General features: G+C 50.8%; 1 protein-coding gene across 4 annotated transcripts in view; it reads right to left on the bottom strand.

The window, feature by feature from the left end:
- Nucleotides 1-8,713: 8,713 nt before the first annotated feature.
- The window catches only part of CMKLR1 (chemerin chemokine-like receptor 1), a 42,078-nt gene continuing 32,515 nt past the window's right edge, over nt 8,714-18,276 (bottom strand). For all 4 annotated transcript variants that reach the window (XM_036903968.2, XM_036903970.2, XM_036903969.2 and 1 more), the window contains one exon: nt 8,714-12,027. In XM_036903968.2, the coding sequence (XP_036759863.2) occupies nt 10,930-12,027 (1,098 nt within the window). In that variant the 3' untranslated portion in view covers nt 8,714-10,929. The remainder of the gene's footprint in view (nt 12,028-18,276) is intronic.

The raw sequence follows: 18,276 nt of genomic DNA, 5'->3' as shown, positions 1-18,276 counted from the left end.
CATAGGGCAGGGTGACCTTCAGACAAGCTGGGATGCCGCCTCCCAATCCAAGCTTGGGGGGTGGGGGGGCAGTGCAGGGGCACAAGAGATGGTATGTTTATGTTTGAGGGAGCTGAGGGGACACTAGTCTGCCAAGCCCAGAGTGAGACCTCCCTTCCACAGTTTTCCACTCACACTTGCAGGACCTGGGAGAGTGGGGGCACGCCTCTGCCCTCAGAGGGACGGAGGACTGGCAGAGCCCCAGATTCTACCTGCCACTGAGACCACTGGACCAAGCCCCACCCTCCACATGCCCAAAACCAGCCCAGGAGCAAAGCAGGGGAGGGCAGTGCCCCCGAGAGGCTGGGTGTGTGTATCCAGCGGAGACTTAGCTCAGAATCCTAAAACTAACATTTGAACTAAAATGTCAAAACTGGTTACATTAGCCGGCTAGGGCTGTCGTAACACAGCACCACAGACAGAGAGCCTCAAACAACAGAAATGAAGCGCCTCACGGTTCTGGAGGCTGAAGCCCAAGATGAAGGGATCAGCAGGGTTGGCTCTTCCTGAGGCTCTCCCCTTGGCTTGTAGATGGCCATCTTCTCCCTGCGTCTCTCCATGTCATCGTCCCTCTGCATGTATTTGTATTCAAATGTCCCCTTTCTGTAAGGACACCAGTCATATTGGATCAGGACCTGCCCTGAGGACCTGATTTTAACTTGATTGCTTCTGCAAAAACTATCTCCAAAGCAGGTCACATTCTCAGGTTACGACTTCAAAATATGAATTTTGGGGGAACACAATTCAACCCATAATCTGGGTAAAGCTTAAGTTTATTTGGTTTTTTTTTGGTCTAGTTTTGTTTCCAGTACAGAAGGAGGCGTGGGAGGGTTGAGAAGGGTGTCATAAGGGAGATCAGAAGCCACAAAGAAAACACGTTCTCTTCTCACACCAAGACTGCAGCAAGTATTCAGTGAGCAACCCCAATATATAATCCAGACAGATCTGTGCAACCTCCCGAATCAGTGGCCTGGATTAGGCACGGTCCTCAGACAGAACAAAGAAAATGCAGTCTCATAGCCTCAGTAAAAGAAAAAAATGCAATAAAGTATTACAATAGCGAAAGCTAGCCACTTTTAAAGTACACAATATTTTTGAGGTGTGTGATAAGCTCTTTACACGGATTATTTTATTGAATCCTCATGCAACCCTCTAAGGCATTTCTATTACACTCCCAATCTGGAGGAAACCAAGGCTCAGGGAAAATCATCTGCCCAATCATACCGCCTGATTCCAGAGTCGGCCTGCGATCACTGCCCCCTCCACCAGCTCCCCTTTCCTGAGCTGGCGGACTTCTTCTTAAAGCCTCCAAACAACTCTTCCCTCTGCTCGAAGGAGAAAGGTGGGCCCAGGGACCCGGAGGCTGGGCTAGTGGGCAGGAAACAGGTTGGTTAGATCAGTGGGCTTCCCAGGGCAGGAGAAGCAGCTCAGTGCAACAAAACTTCTCCAGGGTGAATCCATCCAGGAATCACAATGACAACAGCGATTATAATACTACTTCTGAAGGGGAAACAACCTAAATGTCCATCAAGTGGGGTTGGCTAAGTAAATTATGGCCCTTCAACTAGGTCTTTGAGGAAATCGCTTGGATAATTAAGGCTATATACGGGAACATTTGATGACCTGATTAAAACATGGATTTACAATCCATGTTTTAAAATCCGCCTCCCCCAAGTAGAACAGAATATATGTGTAAATCTTGTTGCTAGGTATTGAAAGATCTAGACATATAGACTAGATCGTAGATCACAGATTAAAATGATGACAGTGCTTACACCTGGGTGATCCCTGGAATTATAAGTGATTCTCCTTTAATTTTTACTTCAGTTTTGCTTGTTCGTCGATTGTAATTTTTTGCCAAAGATCATGCCTTACTTAATATAAAGAAAAGGAGGAAATCATTACTCTCAGGGGATAAAGCATTCTGATTTTCTAAGAAATAAGTTCTTCTTAATGTCTAAGAACTCTCCTTTCCTCTGCCCCTGCTGCATTTTTTGCTCAGAGCTGAGAATTTGCTGTTCCCTGTAATAAGGTGAACCTGTGGACTTTTTTTCAGGGCATCTCTGTCTTCCGTGTAGGAGACACCACTGGACCCCTGTCCCTAAAACACACCCCCTCCTCCAGGCACAGAGCCCTGGTTGTGCTTGGATGTCTCCGCCTCCCCCATGTAGAATCTGCTGGGTAGATCCTGATTGGTCCAAGCCTGCTCCCTTCCCTGTCAGTGATTGGCTTAGCAGTAGCCATGGGGCCTGGTTCTGGCCAAAGAGGTGTGAGAGAGACTCGGAGAGAGGTTCCCTTGCAGCATTCTGAAACATTCTGTCCTCTTCTGCTCAGTGTGGCATAAGACGGAAACTCGTCTTAATGACCATGAGAGATGCCATCTCGGGGACAAAGCCTAGCCTCTCAAGGTGACAGACCAGAGAGAAGGAAACACTCTGGGTCCCTGATGTCACCGTTCAGCTGTTGAATTCCCAGCATGCGGGATCTTATTACGTGAAGGTACACACTTGCCTCACTGCTTCAGCCGCTGGGGTTTCAGCCAAATGCATCCTAATTGATATATAATCTTATTTCTTTCTTGGTTTACTTCAAACTGTGAGTCCGAAGATGAATGCCAACTAGTACAAATTACCAGGACTTGTATTCCTATCATTTATATTACTAGCCTTTGAAGATAACAGTGGTTTTCTGTTTCTCTGCTTCCTAAATTTACATCGACTGTTAGGTCTGAACCAAAATGTGAGAGAAAGACATGGAGGGGAATGGAAGTTGATATTGAGGAGCAGGGACCAAGTTGCTGAGTGTGGGGCCATCTGGGTTCATGCCCTGGCTCACCTCTGACGGACTGTGAGACTAATTTCCCATCAAGCGTCCTGCAGAGGGGTCCTAGACTGACAGAAGGACCTCGTCATCTAACGCGCTGAGACTGAACAGGCTGCTTCCATAGATCTCTTTGCATCTTTGAAGATGTTGAGAGTCGGGGATCAGGATGAGCTTTACAATCACCCTAGAAAGGGGTGACATTTCAGATGAACTAGAAAGGGGCGACATTCCAACAAGCTGGAAACCCAGTTGTCCCCCTGGTGAGTCTGGCACCCCACTCCGTTCCTAATCCCTTGTTCCTTCCACCTGCTTTGGTTCAGCTCCCTGGTCTTTTGGGTGAAGCAGTGCCATCTCCCTGCTGCTCTTGCAAAGGAGGGAAAGAGCTGTTGGACCAGATTGCTCTCCTATTTTGAGGAGTCAGGGACGGGGGAGCAGTTGCTGACAGCTGCATCCTGACTCCCAGAAAAAATTTCAATTCAGCACCTCCCAGCCGAGATGGGAATTTTTTCTCCCTAACTTCCAAGAGGCTTCAAGGCTTTATAACAGAAAGCCTTTCTCTTCATTCTGTACTAATTACTCTGTACCTAATTTATCTCAGAAAGCAGCACATCTAGGAAAGAGTAGTGAAGCCACAAAGCTCTACAGACATGGTTGAAATCCCAGCTCTTCTACATACTGGTATGTTCTAAGACTGATGCAAGTAAGAATGGTGGCTGCTGACATATCCCCAGTGTCTGGCACAGTGCTTGGCACAGAGTAAAGGCTCAATAACAAAATCAAGGGATGAATATCAGTGTGGTTCTGGGAAACTTGCTTGACCCCTTTGGCTTCAGCTTCCTGTCTAAAGTAGAAGGTAGTTTACTCTTCAGGTTTCTAATAAGGATTAAATGGGATGACGGATGTAGAATTGCCTCTGGTTGCAAGTCACTATGCCTCAAAGCCCATTGAAGTCAGTCCTTCCCAGTAAAGCGCCACGCAGTGGTCTGGGTGTTGTAAACTGCCTGCCATCCACCAGGAGCTTACCAGCTAATTACCAGCCACCAGCCAGGCTGAGAGCCCCCTTTCTCACCCCCTTTGTGTGTCCCTGCTCCGGGGCACCAACGTCTGGGAGCCAGCTAGAAACTCAGTGGATCATGCAGATATCTGCTGTATGGGGGCCAAACATCTGCATGGTGGAAATCAAGGAAAAGACGGCCCTGGTTTCCACTTCTCCCAGAGCTGGGCACCTGGACGCCATGGACACTGTGGGCATGATGTGCCTGCCTGCCGTGCTTTTTGCTGTGGTGTCTCCCAGTACCCAGCACAGACCTGGCATCCAGTTGATTGCTCCTTCCATGATTTCTAAGTGGAAGGATAAACACAGGAAATCTGTGGTCACGGTTGTAGCAGCCAAGTCCATAACAGGCGTCCTGGTCCGGAAAAGAGCTGCGAAACAACGAGGGGTTGGAGGCGGGGGGGAGGCATCTGGTTCTTTTATTTTCAGGCTGCAATTAATTAAAGGGGAAGGAAAGGCCAGGGAGACGGAAGCACTTAAGGGAAGCCTCCTCCACTTGTGACCGCTCCTCATGTCATAAGGGAGAGGACTCTGCAGCCCCTCCACTTCCGACCTAAGTGACCCGGGTCCTCGGTTTCCATGTCTGTGAAATGGGGGATAACCTGGCCCCACAAGTTTCAACGAGATAGGAAAATATGTGAAAACCCTTTGGAAATGGTGTATTATAGTAGCGATTGTCATGAAATTTGATGATGAGGATGGTGAAAAATAATGTCTGCTTACAGTTGTCTTTGTTCAACAGAAAACTATGAGCACTGTTTCTGTGCTGAGCACGGCTCTGGGGCTGGGAATACAGAGGCGGGCAAGACAGACCCGGCCCCTGCCCTGGTGGGGCTCACCACCCAGCAGGGGCCCCGACGTAGGGCAGCGAAACACATCAATAAATAAAATCATTCCAGGTAGTGGGAAGTACTATATTGACTATAGGACAAGGGATCTAGAGGATGGTGAGCGGAGCTGGGCGCTACCTTCAATGGGGGGGGGTCAGGAAGGGCCTCTCTGAGGAGACATCTGAGCTGAGACCTGGAGGAGGAGGAGGAGGGACCAGTCACGTAAAAGCAGTGGTCCAGGAACAGCGGGAATAGCACATGCAAAGGCCTCAGGGAACAAGTATCTCAGAGGTGCTGCTGTTGCTTGTCTGTTTGCTTTGCTTTATTTTGTTGGTGAGAGTCAGAGAGGGATGCCAGCTGGGAACAGCATGAGATGCAAGAGGAAGCAATGCCAACCCTCTAGGGCGTTGTAAGCCACGTCACGGGTTTGAGTCATAGTGCTCTAGGATGGGAGCTTGCTTTGGCTGCATCTTGAAGAGTGTGGGCTCTGGGGGCAGGGCTGGAGGTGGGGAGACCGGTGAGGAGGCTGATGCATGTCCAGATGGATGAGGATGGTGTGTGAGAGCCCAGCACCTGCTAAATGTTTACATGTGGCATATCATTTAATCCTCACAGTAACCGTGTGAGCTGCAAGTTGTTATTATGCCCATTTTGCAGGTGAGAAAATGGAGGCTCTGCAGTATTGAGTCACTTGCCTGAGGTCACAGAGCCTTAACCCTAGCCCTAACCCTAGCTGATGTAGGGGGTGGAGCTGGGATCCGAGCTCAGGCAGCCTGACTCCTGAGCCCATGTGATTCTGTGTCATCAGTATCAAAGGTGTTTGTGTCAGGGGACAGGGCTGGGGTGGCTCCTGGGAGGGCTCAGTCCTTCCTGAAAGGCTGCCTCATTAGTGGACCATGCAAGGAACACCTCCCTTTGGGTTGCTCTCTTGAATCAGAGACAGATCTGGTTCTGTCTAGAGGACTCTGGGAGTTGGGAAGTCATTCCTTCCAGACACTATGAATTTTTTTAACTTATTTTATTTCAAAAAATATTTTTATTGAGGCATAACTTAGCTACAATAAAGTGCAGTAATCACATATGCACCAATAAATGGTTTGTTACTTATAAGGACAGCCTTGTAACTACCACCTAGGTCAGGACAGCAGCCCTCACTCACATATCCAGGACAATTTTGAAGGGTAATGTTCATGCCCCCAGTACAGCATGTCTCAGCCCTGCACCAGGTTTTTCTAAAGCCGCCTGCATCCCTTTCAGCCAGGGTCCTGTTGGAAATGCCTCAGTGACCTCACAGATTCTGGGCAGGGGTCCTTCAGGGCAGACCAGCACCAAAGCCCTTATCAACAAACTAAGAAGTGAAGAGGGTGGCTTGGGGAACGCCCAGCTCTCTGGAGCAATGGTGCTATTTTCACACACGTCCCATCTCACAGCAGTCAGTGTGGTAGGAGGTCCCGATCTTATTTGCAGAGAAGCCTCAGTTTCACCATCTGCACATGGGAGACTGAGAAGGGATGAACTTGATGAAGTAGTCTCTTCTAAACTCAGCAATCCTAAGATTCCCAGGGCTGTGAGGAAGCGAAAGCAGTCTCTCAGAATCCCTACTTCCACCTCCTCAGAGCGGACACTGGCGGAGAGACATCCGGAGGATGCCCGGGTCAGAACTCTGGTGACCTTGGAAGTTAAAACCCAAATCCGAGTACTTGGAGTCTTGACTGCATAAATTCCCCACAGCCGCCCCCACCACCTGCAGCATTAACATGCCTCTGTTCCTCTTAGGTTAATATATATTTTATTTATAGGGCCTTATTATGTGCTCAGAAGGCTCCCCTGAGAAATGTAATTGTGCATTGGGAGGTAAATTTGAATAATATTTACAATTAATTTCCATCAATAAAGCAATGCACGGAAGCCTCTGTGCAGCTGAAATGGGCCCTGGGTTGGTTTCCTGCTAACCACTCCCCTGAGAGAGATTGGGTAGCTTTTAAATAGCCTGGAATAGTCCATTTCTCTCCCTTGGCTCCTGAAGTCTGGGCACCACGGCACTCAGCTGGAGGTTGCAGTGGCCCCCTGGCACCCCTCCGGCCCCTCCCTGTCCCACCCTCCTCTAGCAGCCCCAGGCATCAGCAGTTTCAGTGTGCAGGCCTGAGCATGTCACCCCCCTGCGCATGGCTTCCCCTTCATCTCGGGGCGAGCCTGCCTTGTCTCCCTCCTATCTACTCACTCAGCGGCAGCCCCCACCCGCTCAGTTCCCACCATCACCCTGACCGCCCCTGCCCCCAGCCCCCAGCATGAGCCCAGCGGCCCCGGAGCCTCTCTCCTGCACCTGCCACCCAGTCCATGCCTACCCATCCTTCCCGTGTCAGCCCCGTGGCTCTTCGCTGAGGAAGTTTCCCTGGCCTTTGGAAAGGGTCAGAACCCTCAGCAGCATGTGTGGAGCCCTTACTGGGGTGGGTTTCCATTCAGGGCGTGTTTTTCAAAGTGGGTGGCTGTCCGTCCCACTGGGGACTGTATATACCCTGATCATCCCTGCATTCCTGTTTCTACCATGGGGCCTGGCAGAGTGCCTATTAAATAGATTTTTATGGACTGGAGGAATGGGTGAAATAGAGATGGCTAAGCCAATGAATGGATGGGTGGATGGGGGCCTCTGTCCTTGGGTGGCGGTGCTGAAGAGCTCAGACTGGGGAGTGAGGAGTCCTCTGTCTCAGGCTCCTATCTGCTGTTATCTTGGGTAGGTCACTCACCATCACTTATCCTTGGTTGCTAAGGAAATAAGTGGAGGGAATGTTTTTCAAAATGCAGATTCCTTAAAGTCCAAAAGCTGGGGGATGGTAGGTTGGAGTTTCAGGGTTTCTCCTGCTGTCTCATAACATCTGCTATGTGACTTTGGACAGGACCCTTTACCTCTCTGAGCCTCACCTGCTAGTCTGTGAGGTGGGTGGGGAAGGCAAGGGGGAGTTTGGGGCAGGAATGTCCAGCAATGAGCCCCACTCTTGCTTCTGTTTCTTGATTCAAGAGAAACTGTCCTCCAAGACAGGAAGGGGGCAAGCCCCAGGCCCCCTACTGAATTGTTCCGCAGTTGGACACGTGGCTTCCTGGCTTCTCCTAGTCCTGGGTATCACCCACAGCAGCAGTTTTTCAAATCCACAGGCCTAGGGTACCTGGATCCAGCCAGAGCATAGCATGCTAGAGAGGAATGGGAAAGGAAGGCCAGTAGCAGGAGCTGGGGAAGCACTGGGTTCAAGGCTCAGATCCACCATTTACTAGCTGTGTGACCCGGAACAAGTGGGGCCTGCCATCCGAATCTCCCTTTCTGCATTACCCATGTGGGTCTGATGGTCCTCTTCTTTCAATTGTTTTGAGGGTTTGATGAGATTTTGTGCCTGACACACAGCAGATGCTGAATAAGGGAAGTCCTTTCCTTCATCATTATTTCTATTTCCTTTGGGCTTCTCCCATCCCGTCTCAAATAGCATCTTCTCTTCTTGTCCCTCTGCCTGCTTCCCTGCACGCCCTGGGATCACCCACCCCACCCAGGAGGCAGCATCAAGACCCCACCGCCGGGTCCTGGCCCCGGAGGGAGGGCTCTCAGGCACACACACGCTGGCTGCCCATGGAGTAGTGCAGGCGAGCGGCCTCTGTGAGCCACAGGGACTTCACGGGTGTGTGACCATGTAGGTCCTTGGGAGAAGCTGCAGGGACAAGATTGAAGGGGAATTCATGGTTGCATTTAAGTATCTGATGGGAAACTAGACTCAGAACAGGAAGACAGGGAGGCAGCCAGAAAGGGACGCTTGGTCCTAAGGAGGCAAACAGCCTGCTTCAGTTTTGCTCCTGTTGTAGAACTTTTCCAATGTCGACATGACTTCCTGGCTCCCCCGGGCCTGGCTTGGCCAGCATGCAGCCCATGGGAAGCGAGTAGCTAAGCCCGAGGAAGCAGCCTCCCCTCCACTGTCCCGGTGGCTGGAGGCCCAAGTGGCTGGTGACTCTGGGACCTGGGACACATCCTGAGCCTTAGTTGCTTCCTCCATGAAGTTGGGGGAGGGGATGACAGGGGGCAGTGGGCAATATTTAAAGCTCCCCTTTTCATTCTCAGTGTGTCCCAGTCCACATTTCTGGAAGCAATCAGAGGCCCCAACTTGGGGTCAGTTCAGAGCTGCCTTGTCCAAAGCATAATGGCCCAGCCAGGGAGGGAACAGTTTGTCTCTTAATGAGGTGTGGATTCCAAACAGCCTGTGGACTGGGGAGCTTGCCCAGTGCTGTGTAGACGTTACATCTGTTCACTGCATTTTGTTGGAGTGTTGGCTTCACAAAGAAAGGACTTGGAAGGAGATGGAATGTGGACACTTGGAGGCCAAAGGGCCAGGGACTCACGGGAGGCTGCCTCTTGCCGGGCTCCTCTCCCCACTGCCTTGCCTGGAGATGTCAGTGGTGCAAGAGGTGGGAGCTATGGTGGGTGCAGGGGGATGGGGCTGGCGGGAGCTGGAGGCCCACTGCACTTTCTCTGCCATGTTGGATCATTTTTCAGAACTATTTGGAAAGACGACTTAATAGTCATTAAGATGTTTACATTAGCCTACTGAAGAATCGATATTTATGGTCAAAACTCCAAGACTCTGCAGCCTTTTTTGAGCCAGATAGACCTAGTTTCAAATCTAGACTCTGGCAGAGACCAGCTGGATGCCCTTGGGCAAGTTACTTAGCCTCTCTGAGCCTGACTCCTCATCTATAAAAGGGAAGTAATAACTGTATGTAACTCAGGGCTGCTGTGAGGAATATATGAGATAACACATATAAAGTGCTTACCATAGGAAGTGCTAAATATATGTAAGCTATCGGTATAGCCCAGAATATCCTCAATAGATACATTCTCCACAAAAGAACAGACTTTCTGGGACCAGACAGAGCTGGGTGCAGATCTTATATGCCTCTGGATAGCTGTGTGACACGGGGAGTTACTTCCCTCCTCTGAGCCTCAGCCTTGTCATTTGTAAATGGGACAATGGCCCTCTAGCACAGGTAGGTGACGTTCCTAGATGCGAAAAGAACACGGCTTCCCACAGAAGGAGCTCTGAGCCAGTGGTACACCACAGTCAGCATCTCAGGAGCACAGTTCAAGGAGGCAGACGCCAGATTCTGCTTGAGTTCAGTGACTGAGCCCGTAGCCACACTCTTCACCCGGCAAGATGCTCCTGGGGCTCCAGAGGCTAATTTTGGACTAGTCTTCAGCAAGGCTTTGAGGAGGGTGAGGAGGAGGAGATGCCCCCCGGGTATAGTATTCTGAGCACCTCCAGCCAGAGGATTAGGGAAGGAGGGAGGAACCCCTGTGACGGGGTGGGGGCTGCAGGAGTCGCTGCTGGCCGCGACCTGGCTGGCCCCAAGCAGCAAATGCAGAGGAGAGCAGTGCCTGAGGCAAGGGCAGCCTGGTCCACCCCCAGAGTAGCCATCACCCAGGAAGGTGTAGGCTGAGCTGCTTTGAGCCGCACCCGTGAAAGGTCTTGCTTCCCCGTTCCTCCCCAGGCCTGAAGTCCTCAGGGCAGCCCTGCTGGTCTTGCCTACATGGCTCCTCGGGACCTCTCTTGGGCCTTCCCAGCTGCTCTGAAAGCCAAATCCACTGTCCCGGCTGCTGACCGGCTCACGTCACCTTCCTCTCCCAGTAACCTGTGCATTTCCCCTTGCCCCGAACCAGGGGAAAGGCTTCGGCAGCAGGATGTCTGGCTTGCTACTGATGTAGGTATAGCAGGTGAGGCATGGTCTGTGTCATGTTGGGTCTGCTCTTACCAACTCTGCTCACACCAGGAATGCACCTTGTAGAGTGCCTGTGGCATTCCTGGAATGCGCACAGTAGGTAGCATAATCCTGCCATCTGATGCTGATTCTAGTTCATGGCAGTGGTTTTGAGAGTCTTCCTTTTTTTGCTTTGTGTCAGTCAAGGCTGGTCTCCCAAGAAGCCCGGGATGCTGGTCCCAGGCTGTAAGCAGCACAGCAGGGCCTGTCCACCAGCTCACTTGAAGAAAAGGGTTCCATTCCCTGGACTCCCAGCTCAAACCACTGCTCGGCCCCATGCAAAATACAGTGGGCACTGGTGGGCGCTGAAGAGGTTTCTGCTGCGGTCTTGAGAAAGCATAGCTTTTGGCCTCCAAGGCTGGAGGGCCTGTCTACTGGGGGGTTCCCAGATGAGCTTCAAAGCATGCTAGTCTCCCTCTCATTCAGCGAAGACCTCTCGTTCATCGATGACATCTTGGTAAAGCTCCTGTGGCTGGGGTAGTAGGAGTGGCCTGTCTCCTCACTCAGAGCATTGACCAGGCGGGAGAAGAGGGCTACCTTGAACTTCTTGAAGTCTTGACCCATGAAGACATACAGAATGGGGTTCATGCAGCTGTTGGCAATAGCAATGGCTGTGGCTAGGGGCAAACCCAGGCTGAAGACGGAGCCGGGCACAATGGTGTGGTAGATCTCCAGGAGGTTGAGCGTGTGGTAGGGGCACCAGCAGAGGAAGAAGGTGATGATGATGGCCACGATGATCTTGAAGGGTTTCTTGGTCTTGGCCAGCCGGTTGCGCTGTAGCTTGCAGACGATGGTGAAGTAGCAGGCTGTGATGACGAGAACCGGGACCAAAAAGCCACAGAGGAAGCGGGTGACGGTCACCGCCATGTGCTGTTGGGACTCGGTGGGCCCTGGGGAAGAGCTGGCTGCTGACAGGCTGAAGTTGTTGAAGCAGGATATTTTCCCATGCAGCTTGGCTGTGTCCCGGAAGATGAGGGATGGAGAACTCAGGAAGAAAGCCAGGACCCAGATAATCACACAAGCCATGTAGGCCAGCCGGATGCGGCGATGGTTCTGGGACCAGACAGGGAGGAGCACAGAGATGCAGCGGTCAAAGCTGATGATGGTCAGCAGGAAGACACTGGTGTACATGTTGTGAATGAGCAGAAAGTTGCTGATCTTGCACATGGCTGTCCCAAAAACCCAGTGGTAGTCCATGGCAGCATAGGCAATGTGGATTGGCAGGAAGACATTGAACAGGAAGTCGGCCACGGCCAGGTTGAGGAACCAGACAGTGTTCACTGACTTCTTCATCTTGAAGGTGGCGATGACGATCACTAAGCCATTGCCCAGGATCCCGAGGAAACAGATGATGCTGTAGACCACCACCAGGAAGATCTTCGCCACCCTGTCCTCCATGGAAGAAACCTCTTCCAAAACCACGATGGGGTAGGAATCATTGGGGTATTCATCATCGTAGATGAGGGAGGTGTTGTAATCCTCACCCTCCATTCTCTGCAAGGGGAGACAGGGGTCGTTAGGTGAACCTTGACTGGAACTGGCTTTAAGAGGTTGACCAATACCAGCAAGACCAACAATGATCTTCCTGGCTCTCAGCAAGGCTGGCATGGGGGCTTAACTAGTCCCTGATTTGCTAATTTATTTGTGTAACAAACACCTCTCCAGCACCTCCTACTTATCAGGCACTTTTCTAAAGGCTTAACATACATAAACTCTCCATCCTTAAAGCACCTCAGTGAGGTAGGTAGGTTACAAGCTCCATTTTACAGATGAGGAAACTTAGGCAGAGAGCTTGGGTCACTTGGTGAGGCCATAACATGGGGAAAAGGCAGTGTGGAGAGTCAGATTCCAGATTCAGGGTCTATCCACTTGACAACCTTTGCTGCCTCTCTGGGACCCTCCCCTTCCCCTTCCAGGCCAGCTGGGCAGATGAACATTTGGCAAAAAGTTCCCCAAATCATGGAAAAATCACAATGACCAAGTGCAATGAAGGAGGGGTCCATAGTGCTGTGAACTTGATTCCAGGCATGGGACTCGATTCCACCCAGGGACAGCGGTGCTGGCATTCTCCAGTGCCCCCAACTTGCCAGGCGTCCCCCGCTTGTGCCCTTTGGAGCCCACAAGAGTCCCTCACTGTTCAGTTCTGGTATTCAAAGCTCTCCAGTGTGGGTCCTCAGCCAGCCAGCCCCTGTGCCCTGCTGGGAACACCTGCAGGGAAGAACAAGGAGCAGCGGTTGGGTCTGGACTCGGAGATAAGGACCTGTTGTCACTACTCCCCGTTTACGGAGGTGGCGTGGGAGCTGAGGCTCCGAAAGGCTGTAAGATGCTCCAGGTTACTCAGCTGGGCAGTGGTGGAGCCCTTTGAAGCCAGATTAACTGCTGGACCCTTCCTCTCAGCCTCCCTTCCCCCTACCTAAGCACACCCATAGATGAGAGGCTGAGTCAGGGGCGGGTCCAGGGGAAGAGGCAGGACTGAGAGCGTGGATAGTTCGAGGCAAATCCTCTGCCAGTCGGGACCCAGAAAATACCATTCCAGGCAGTGTTGGGTACCCGGAAGACAGAAGAAGAGCCGCCTAGAGCTCCCACCATGTGCCTATGGCTGTAGTTCCCTCATCTCACTTAGTCTCCCCGGGGCTCTGCCAGGCAGATGTCATGGATCTTGTACAAAACTGAGGCCCAGAGAGAGAAGTTTCATTCTCACTGGGCATTCTCCAGGCCCTGGGGGTACTCTGAATTGGACATAGACCCTGCTGTCACAGCAATCCAGTGAGGAGACAGTCACAAACACATTCACTGAGCACCTACTGTGTTCCAGACAACCGGTACTTCCTACAATCCCCATCACAACCTTGTTGGGTATTTTCCCAATTGATGGAAGGACAAACTAAGATTCTGGGGAGTCTGCAAACTTGGGAGGTCTTGGAGGCAGTGGTCCTGTGCATGGTTCAAACCCAACCTCGACCACCAGCCAGCTGTGTGGCTTTGGACAAACGACTCCTCCTGTCTGAACCTCAGTTTCCTCATCAGTAAAATGGGAATACTCACTGCTTCACAGAATGGTTGTAAGAATTACAGGCTTCAGGAATCAGAGCATTTGGATCAGTGCTGGCACTTAGTAAACCTGCCATACCTATTTGTGATTACATCATGGCACAGGGGAAACAGCTGGAATTTGAACCCAGGGCTCTGACAGCCCGGAGCCCATGCACTCTCCACCACCCAGCTTTCCCCATCCTAACAGATGAGCTCCAAACCAGGTGTTTCAGCCTGGCAAGACTGCCGATCGATGTTTCATCGCAAATACCTCCAACCTTCCTCCGTATAAATTCACTACTGCTTATTAATGGGTTTGAGGTTTTATTTTATTGGCAGAAAGTCATTGTTTTGCTTTTACTAAATAAAAGCCACTTGGAAAATTCCACGGTGGTCTCTCTGCTCAAGGGACTCAGAACTTGAGCATGGCTGTCATCCCACTCTGCAGGCTGGGGGATGTTCTAGAAGAGCCCAGCGAGGGGCCCCCAGGGCGTCCTGTCACACTGGAATGCAGAGAGAAGACAGACGCTGCAGGGCCCCCACCCCATAGTTGGGGAATTGTGACTGGTGTTCATGATAATGATGTACGCCAGGGACTGGGCTGAGCACTTAATCCATGTGGTCTCGCCCAGCCCCACGAAGGGCAGCAGCAAGGTGGAGGGAGATGCGGACCCTGGCCCGAGGCATCCAGGTGGTGGGTTGAGAGCCGGGATTTGAGCCAGGTCTGCAGAACCAGGGCCCTTACAGTCACTCCCACTGTCTGGAAACCCCGTTCTGAGCGTGCCCTTGAGGAGGAAATGATCGTGTCTGCATTCCCTGGACTAGGCTGTGCACGCCCTAGGGATGAGGACGCAGCTCCCCTAGGGTCCCTTCCCACAGGGTCACAGCCGGTCCCAAGGCACAAGACAGACATGCTGGGCCTGGGGCAGGGCCAGAGTGTCCCCAGAGACATCCCCAGCCTGGGCTGTGGAGGCCTCCCGGGGCTGGTGGGACCTGAGCTGGGTTTTAAAGGACAGCTAAGAGTTGGACACGGAAGGAGGGAGGAGGAAGGCCATACTGGGCTGTCTCCCGCCATCGCCCCCAGTCCCCTTTTGGGCAGTGGTGGGTGTCTGAGCCCCAAGAAGAGGGGGAAGAGGAGCAGGGAGCCCAGCACCAGACACAGACGCGCCGGGCACAAGTAACATCACGTCTGGCTCTCCAGCTGGGCTGGGAGCAGCTCAGGGTCAGAGGCCATGTCTTCTCATACTTGAGCAGGGGCCAGGCTGGGCCGGCAAGCGTGGCGCTGACATCCTTGGGCATGTCTGTCCGTCCACCCCTCAGCCCTTACCCCACCAGGAATTGGGTGAGTCCGTGTCCCCTCTCCACAAGCCCTGGAGAGAGGCCCTCCGCCTCCACTCTGTCTGACACACATCCCTGCTGTCCTGAGCCGAGGCACAGCGGTCAAGACAGTCTCTGGGCCCGGCCAGACCTCCAGCTTCCAAATCCTGCATCTGCATGAACTCCCTGTGACCTTGGGCAAGTCAGTTATCTTCTCTCTCTGCCCCTCAGTTGTCTTACCTGTAAAATAATAGTCTCTAACTCACGGAATGGTTGTGACTAAATATCACAGGTGACATGCTTAGGAAAGAGCCTGCTGACCGGTAAGCACTAGACTGTTACTATTACTGTTGCTGCTGCTGATATTGTTATTATTTTTTATTTTTACTTCTTAACTCCCTCCTGAAATGTCCTTTGCCCAGGAAGGCCAGATGACAAGCATCCTGTCCACTTGTCTCCCCAGTTCTGGGTTCAAGGGCAGGTCAAGGGCAACATAGGCAAGGATTTTGGCTTTTCTAAGCTCCAATCTCCTCATCTCTCAAATAGGGATAAGAACACCTCTCTCATGCTGTGGGGAAGGTCGTGTGAAATGCCAACGAATCCTTTGCCAACTGCACATTTTAAAGAGCTATGAAATTCTAGGTATTCATATTCCTTAAACTGTCCACCACCAGGAAGCTTATGAAAAATTATGTATAACTATAGATCCATAATATGTGTATACATGTGATGAACATTTATTTGAGCGCTCAGTAGATGCCAAATATTGCTAGGCAAGATTCCATGCCATGCTTCCAACAGCTCTGAAAGCATAAGTCAGCTTTGCAGGTGAGAAAACTGAGGTTCAGAGATGGGAAGCCACTTGCCTAAGGCCACACATCTGGGAAGTCTGATCCCAGCTGAAAGGTGTCTGGCACTCCCCCTGCTTCTCTGAGGGATTAGCAGTTCCTAGCCCACCACTCTGAGACTTAAAAGTTTAGAATCTTGAGAGCTCAGACCCTCCTCACATTCTTGATCCTCCCTCGGAACTGCCTTCCCTGAGCCACCTTCTGATGTTTCCCTCTGCCTTTCCTTCAAGGCCCCTAAAAGTGACTACCTGCAGTGCTATAAGTCCTGGTCAATGATGCTGCCCACAGGCTCTCTTGTGGTGCCCTTTATGAAGCCCCTTCTCAGTGAGAGATGCCCTGGAGAATTCAGGGTAAGGAGCAAGATTGCTTGCCCTGAGAAATTAGGCTGCTTCCTCATTCTTGATAACCTAAGTTCTACAACTGATCATATTTCCCTTTTTGATATGGCGACAAGGGAGCTCAGAGTCACCTTTGCAGGTCAAAGGCAGCAACCCCATTAACTCTGCTGGTCTGAAGTTTCTGTGCTGGGTTTGGTGGTTCCTTATGTCTACTGCTGATGGGTTATACTTTATATTGGTTTTAATTCCTTGTGATAAAGAATCATTGATTGGGTACCCACAATAGCCCAACACTGTAAGCTCTTGAATGGTATTAGCTCATGCATCCTCAAAACCCCACAGGAAAATAGAAATACCATTTGACCCAGGAATTCCACTTTTAGGAATTTACCCTAAGAATGCAGCACTCTAGTTTGAAAAAGACAGATGCACCCCTATGTTTATTGCAGCACTATTTACAATAGCCAAGAAATGGAAGCAACCTAAGTGTCCATCAGTAGATGAATGGATAAAGAAGAGGTGGTACATATACACAATGGAATATTATTCAGCCATAAGAAGGAAACAAATCCTACCATTTGCAACAACATGGATGGAGCTAGAGGGTATTATGCTCAGTGAAATAAGCCAGGTGGAGAAAGACAAATACCAAATGATTTCACTCATATGTGGAGTATAAGAACAAAGAAAAACTGAAGGAACAAAACAGCAGCAAAATCACAGAACCCAAGAATGGACTAACAGTTACCAAAGGGAAAGGGACTGGGGAGGATGGGAGGGAAGGGAGGGATAAGGGCGGGGAAGAAGGAAGGGGGTATTATGATTAGCATGTATAATGTGGGGGGAGCATGGGGAGGGCTGTGCAACACAGAGAAGACAAGTAGTGATTCTACAACATCTCACTACGCTGATGGACAGTGACTGTAATGGCGTTTGTGGGCAGGACTTGGTGAAGGGGGGAGCCTAGTAAACATAATGTTCTTCATGTAATTGTAGATTAATGATAACAAAAAAAAAATAAAATAAAATTAAAAAACCCTACAGGAGTGGTACTGCTACTGTTCCCAAGGTAAAGGTGAGGAGAAGAGGCTATTGTCACATAAGCTAGTTGCCAACCCACACCCAGGTTACTCTGACTCGAACCTTGCTCTGAACCTTGCATTCCAGAAAGTGGAGCACATCATTCCATGTCTGTTCACACCCTTCCTAATGTCCCAGAGTCCCCAGCTCCACCTTCCAGGGACATCCCCTCATTGCTCCCTTTTTCCTAGCACCTTAAGGAACTGAAAAATCCATCAGATTTTCTGACATCTAGCTGAGGTCTGGGCATACATTGTCCACCATAGACCTAAAGCCAACCTATACCTTCTACACTCAGCTCCCCAGAGAGCCCAGGGGGCAGATGAGCTGTTGGTCCCTCCCTGCTTCTGACCCGCAGATAAGGGAGGAGACAGGATGAGTTATCGAAGATCTGGGGGGACCAGCCAGGGGACTCAAGGCGTAACAGCGTAAGAGTGGTGCTGAGAGGGCACCTTTCATATTTATTGATCAAATGGTTGTTAGCAACAATAAAATTCTGTACAGGGGACTCAATGCACAATCATTAATCAACTCCAACTCTGAACAGTCTCCAATCTTCTGAAGCATAACGAACAAGTTCTTACATGGTGAACAATGCAATGGCACTCATATCACAGAAACTGTTTTTGTTTTGATCACGAATCATGAACTATAAACAATCAAGTCAGATATGATTATTCATTTGATTTTTATACTTTATATATGAATTCCCACAATGAGCCATCCTGTCTAGGCTCCCAGATTCTTCCTATGACCTTGAACCTGCACCCAGTTGGAACTGGACCAAGAGCTCCTGGGACAGATCCCCTGACCCCACACCAGACCAGTCTTGCCAGGTCTCTCCTTTGTACAGTTCCCACAGGTCTGCGGGAGGGGATGCCAGGGAGGAGGTAGTGCAGGAGGCAGGAGAGCCCCTGTGCCACCCGAATAAGTTGCTTTTTCTCTCTGGGCCTCGGTTGTGTAATTTGCAAAATGAGAATTCATAATAATTTTACCTGCCCTGCCTATATTTCAGGGCTGCTGGGAGGGTGAGTTGAGGTGAGAAAGGTGCTTTTATTGTCAGCACCGGGAGGGAGATGGCCTCTAAATTGTGTCATTCATTACTGGCACTGTAATTGTTGGACACC

Source organism: Manis pentadactyla, chromosome 14 (assembly GCF_030020395.1).
Source record: "Manis pentadactyla isolate mManPen7 chromosome 14, mManPen7.hap1, whole genome shotgun sequence".
Classification (NCBI taxonomy): Eukaryota; Metazoa; Chordata; class Mammalia; order Pholidota; family Manidae; genus Manis; species Manis pentadactyla.
The sequence above is the reverse complement of the archived record's forward strand: the minus strand, read 5'-3'. Positions and strand labels throughout refer to the sequence as shown.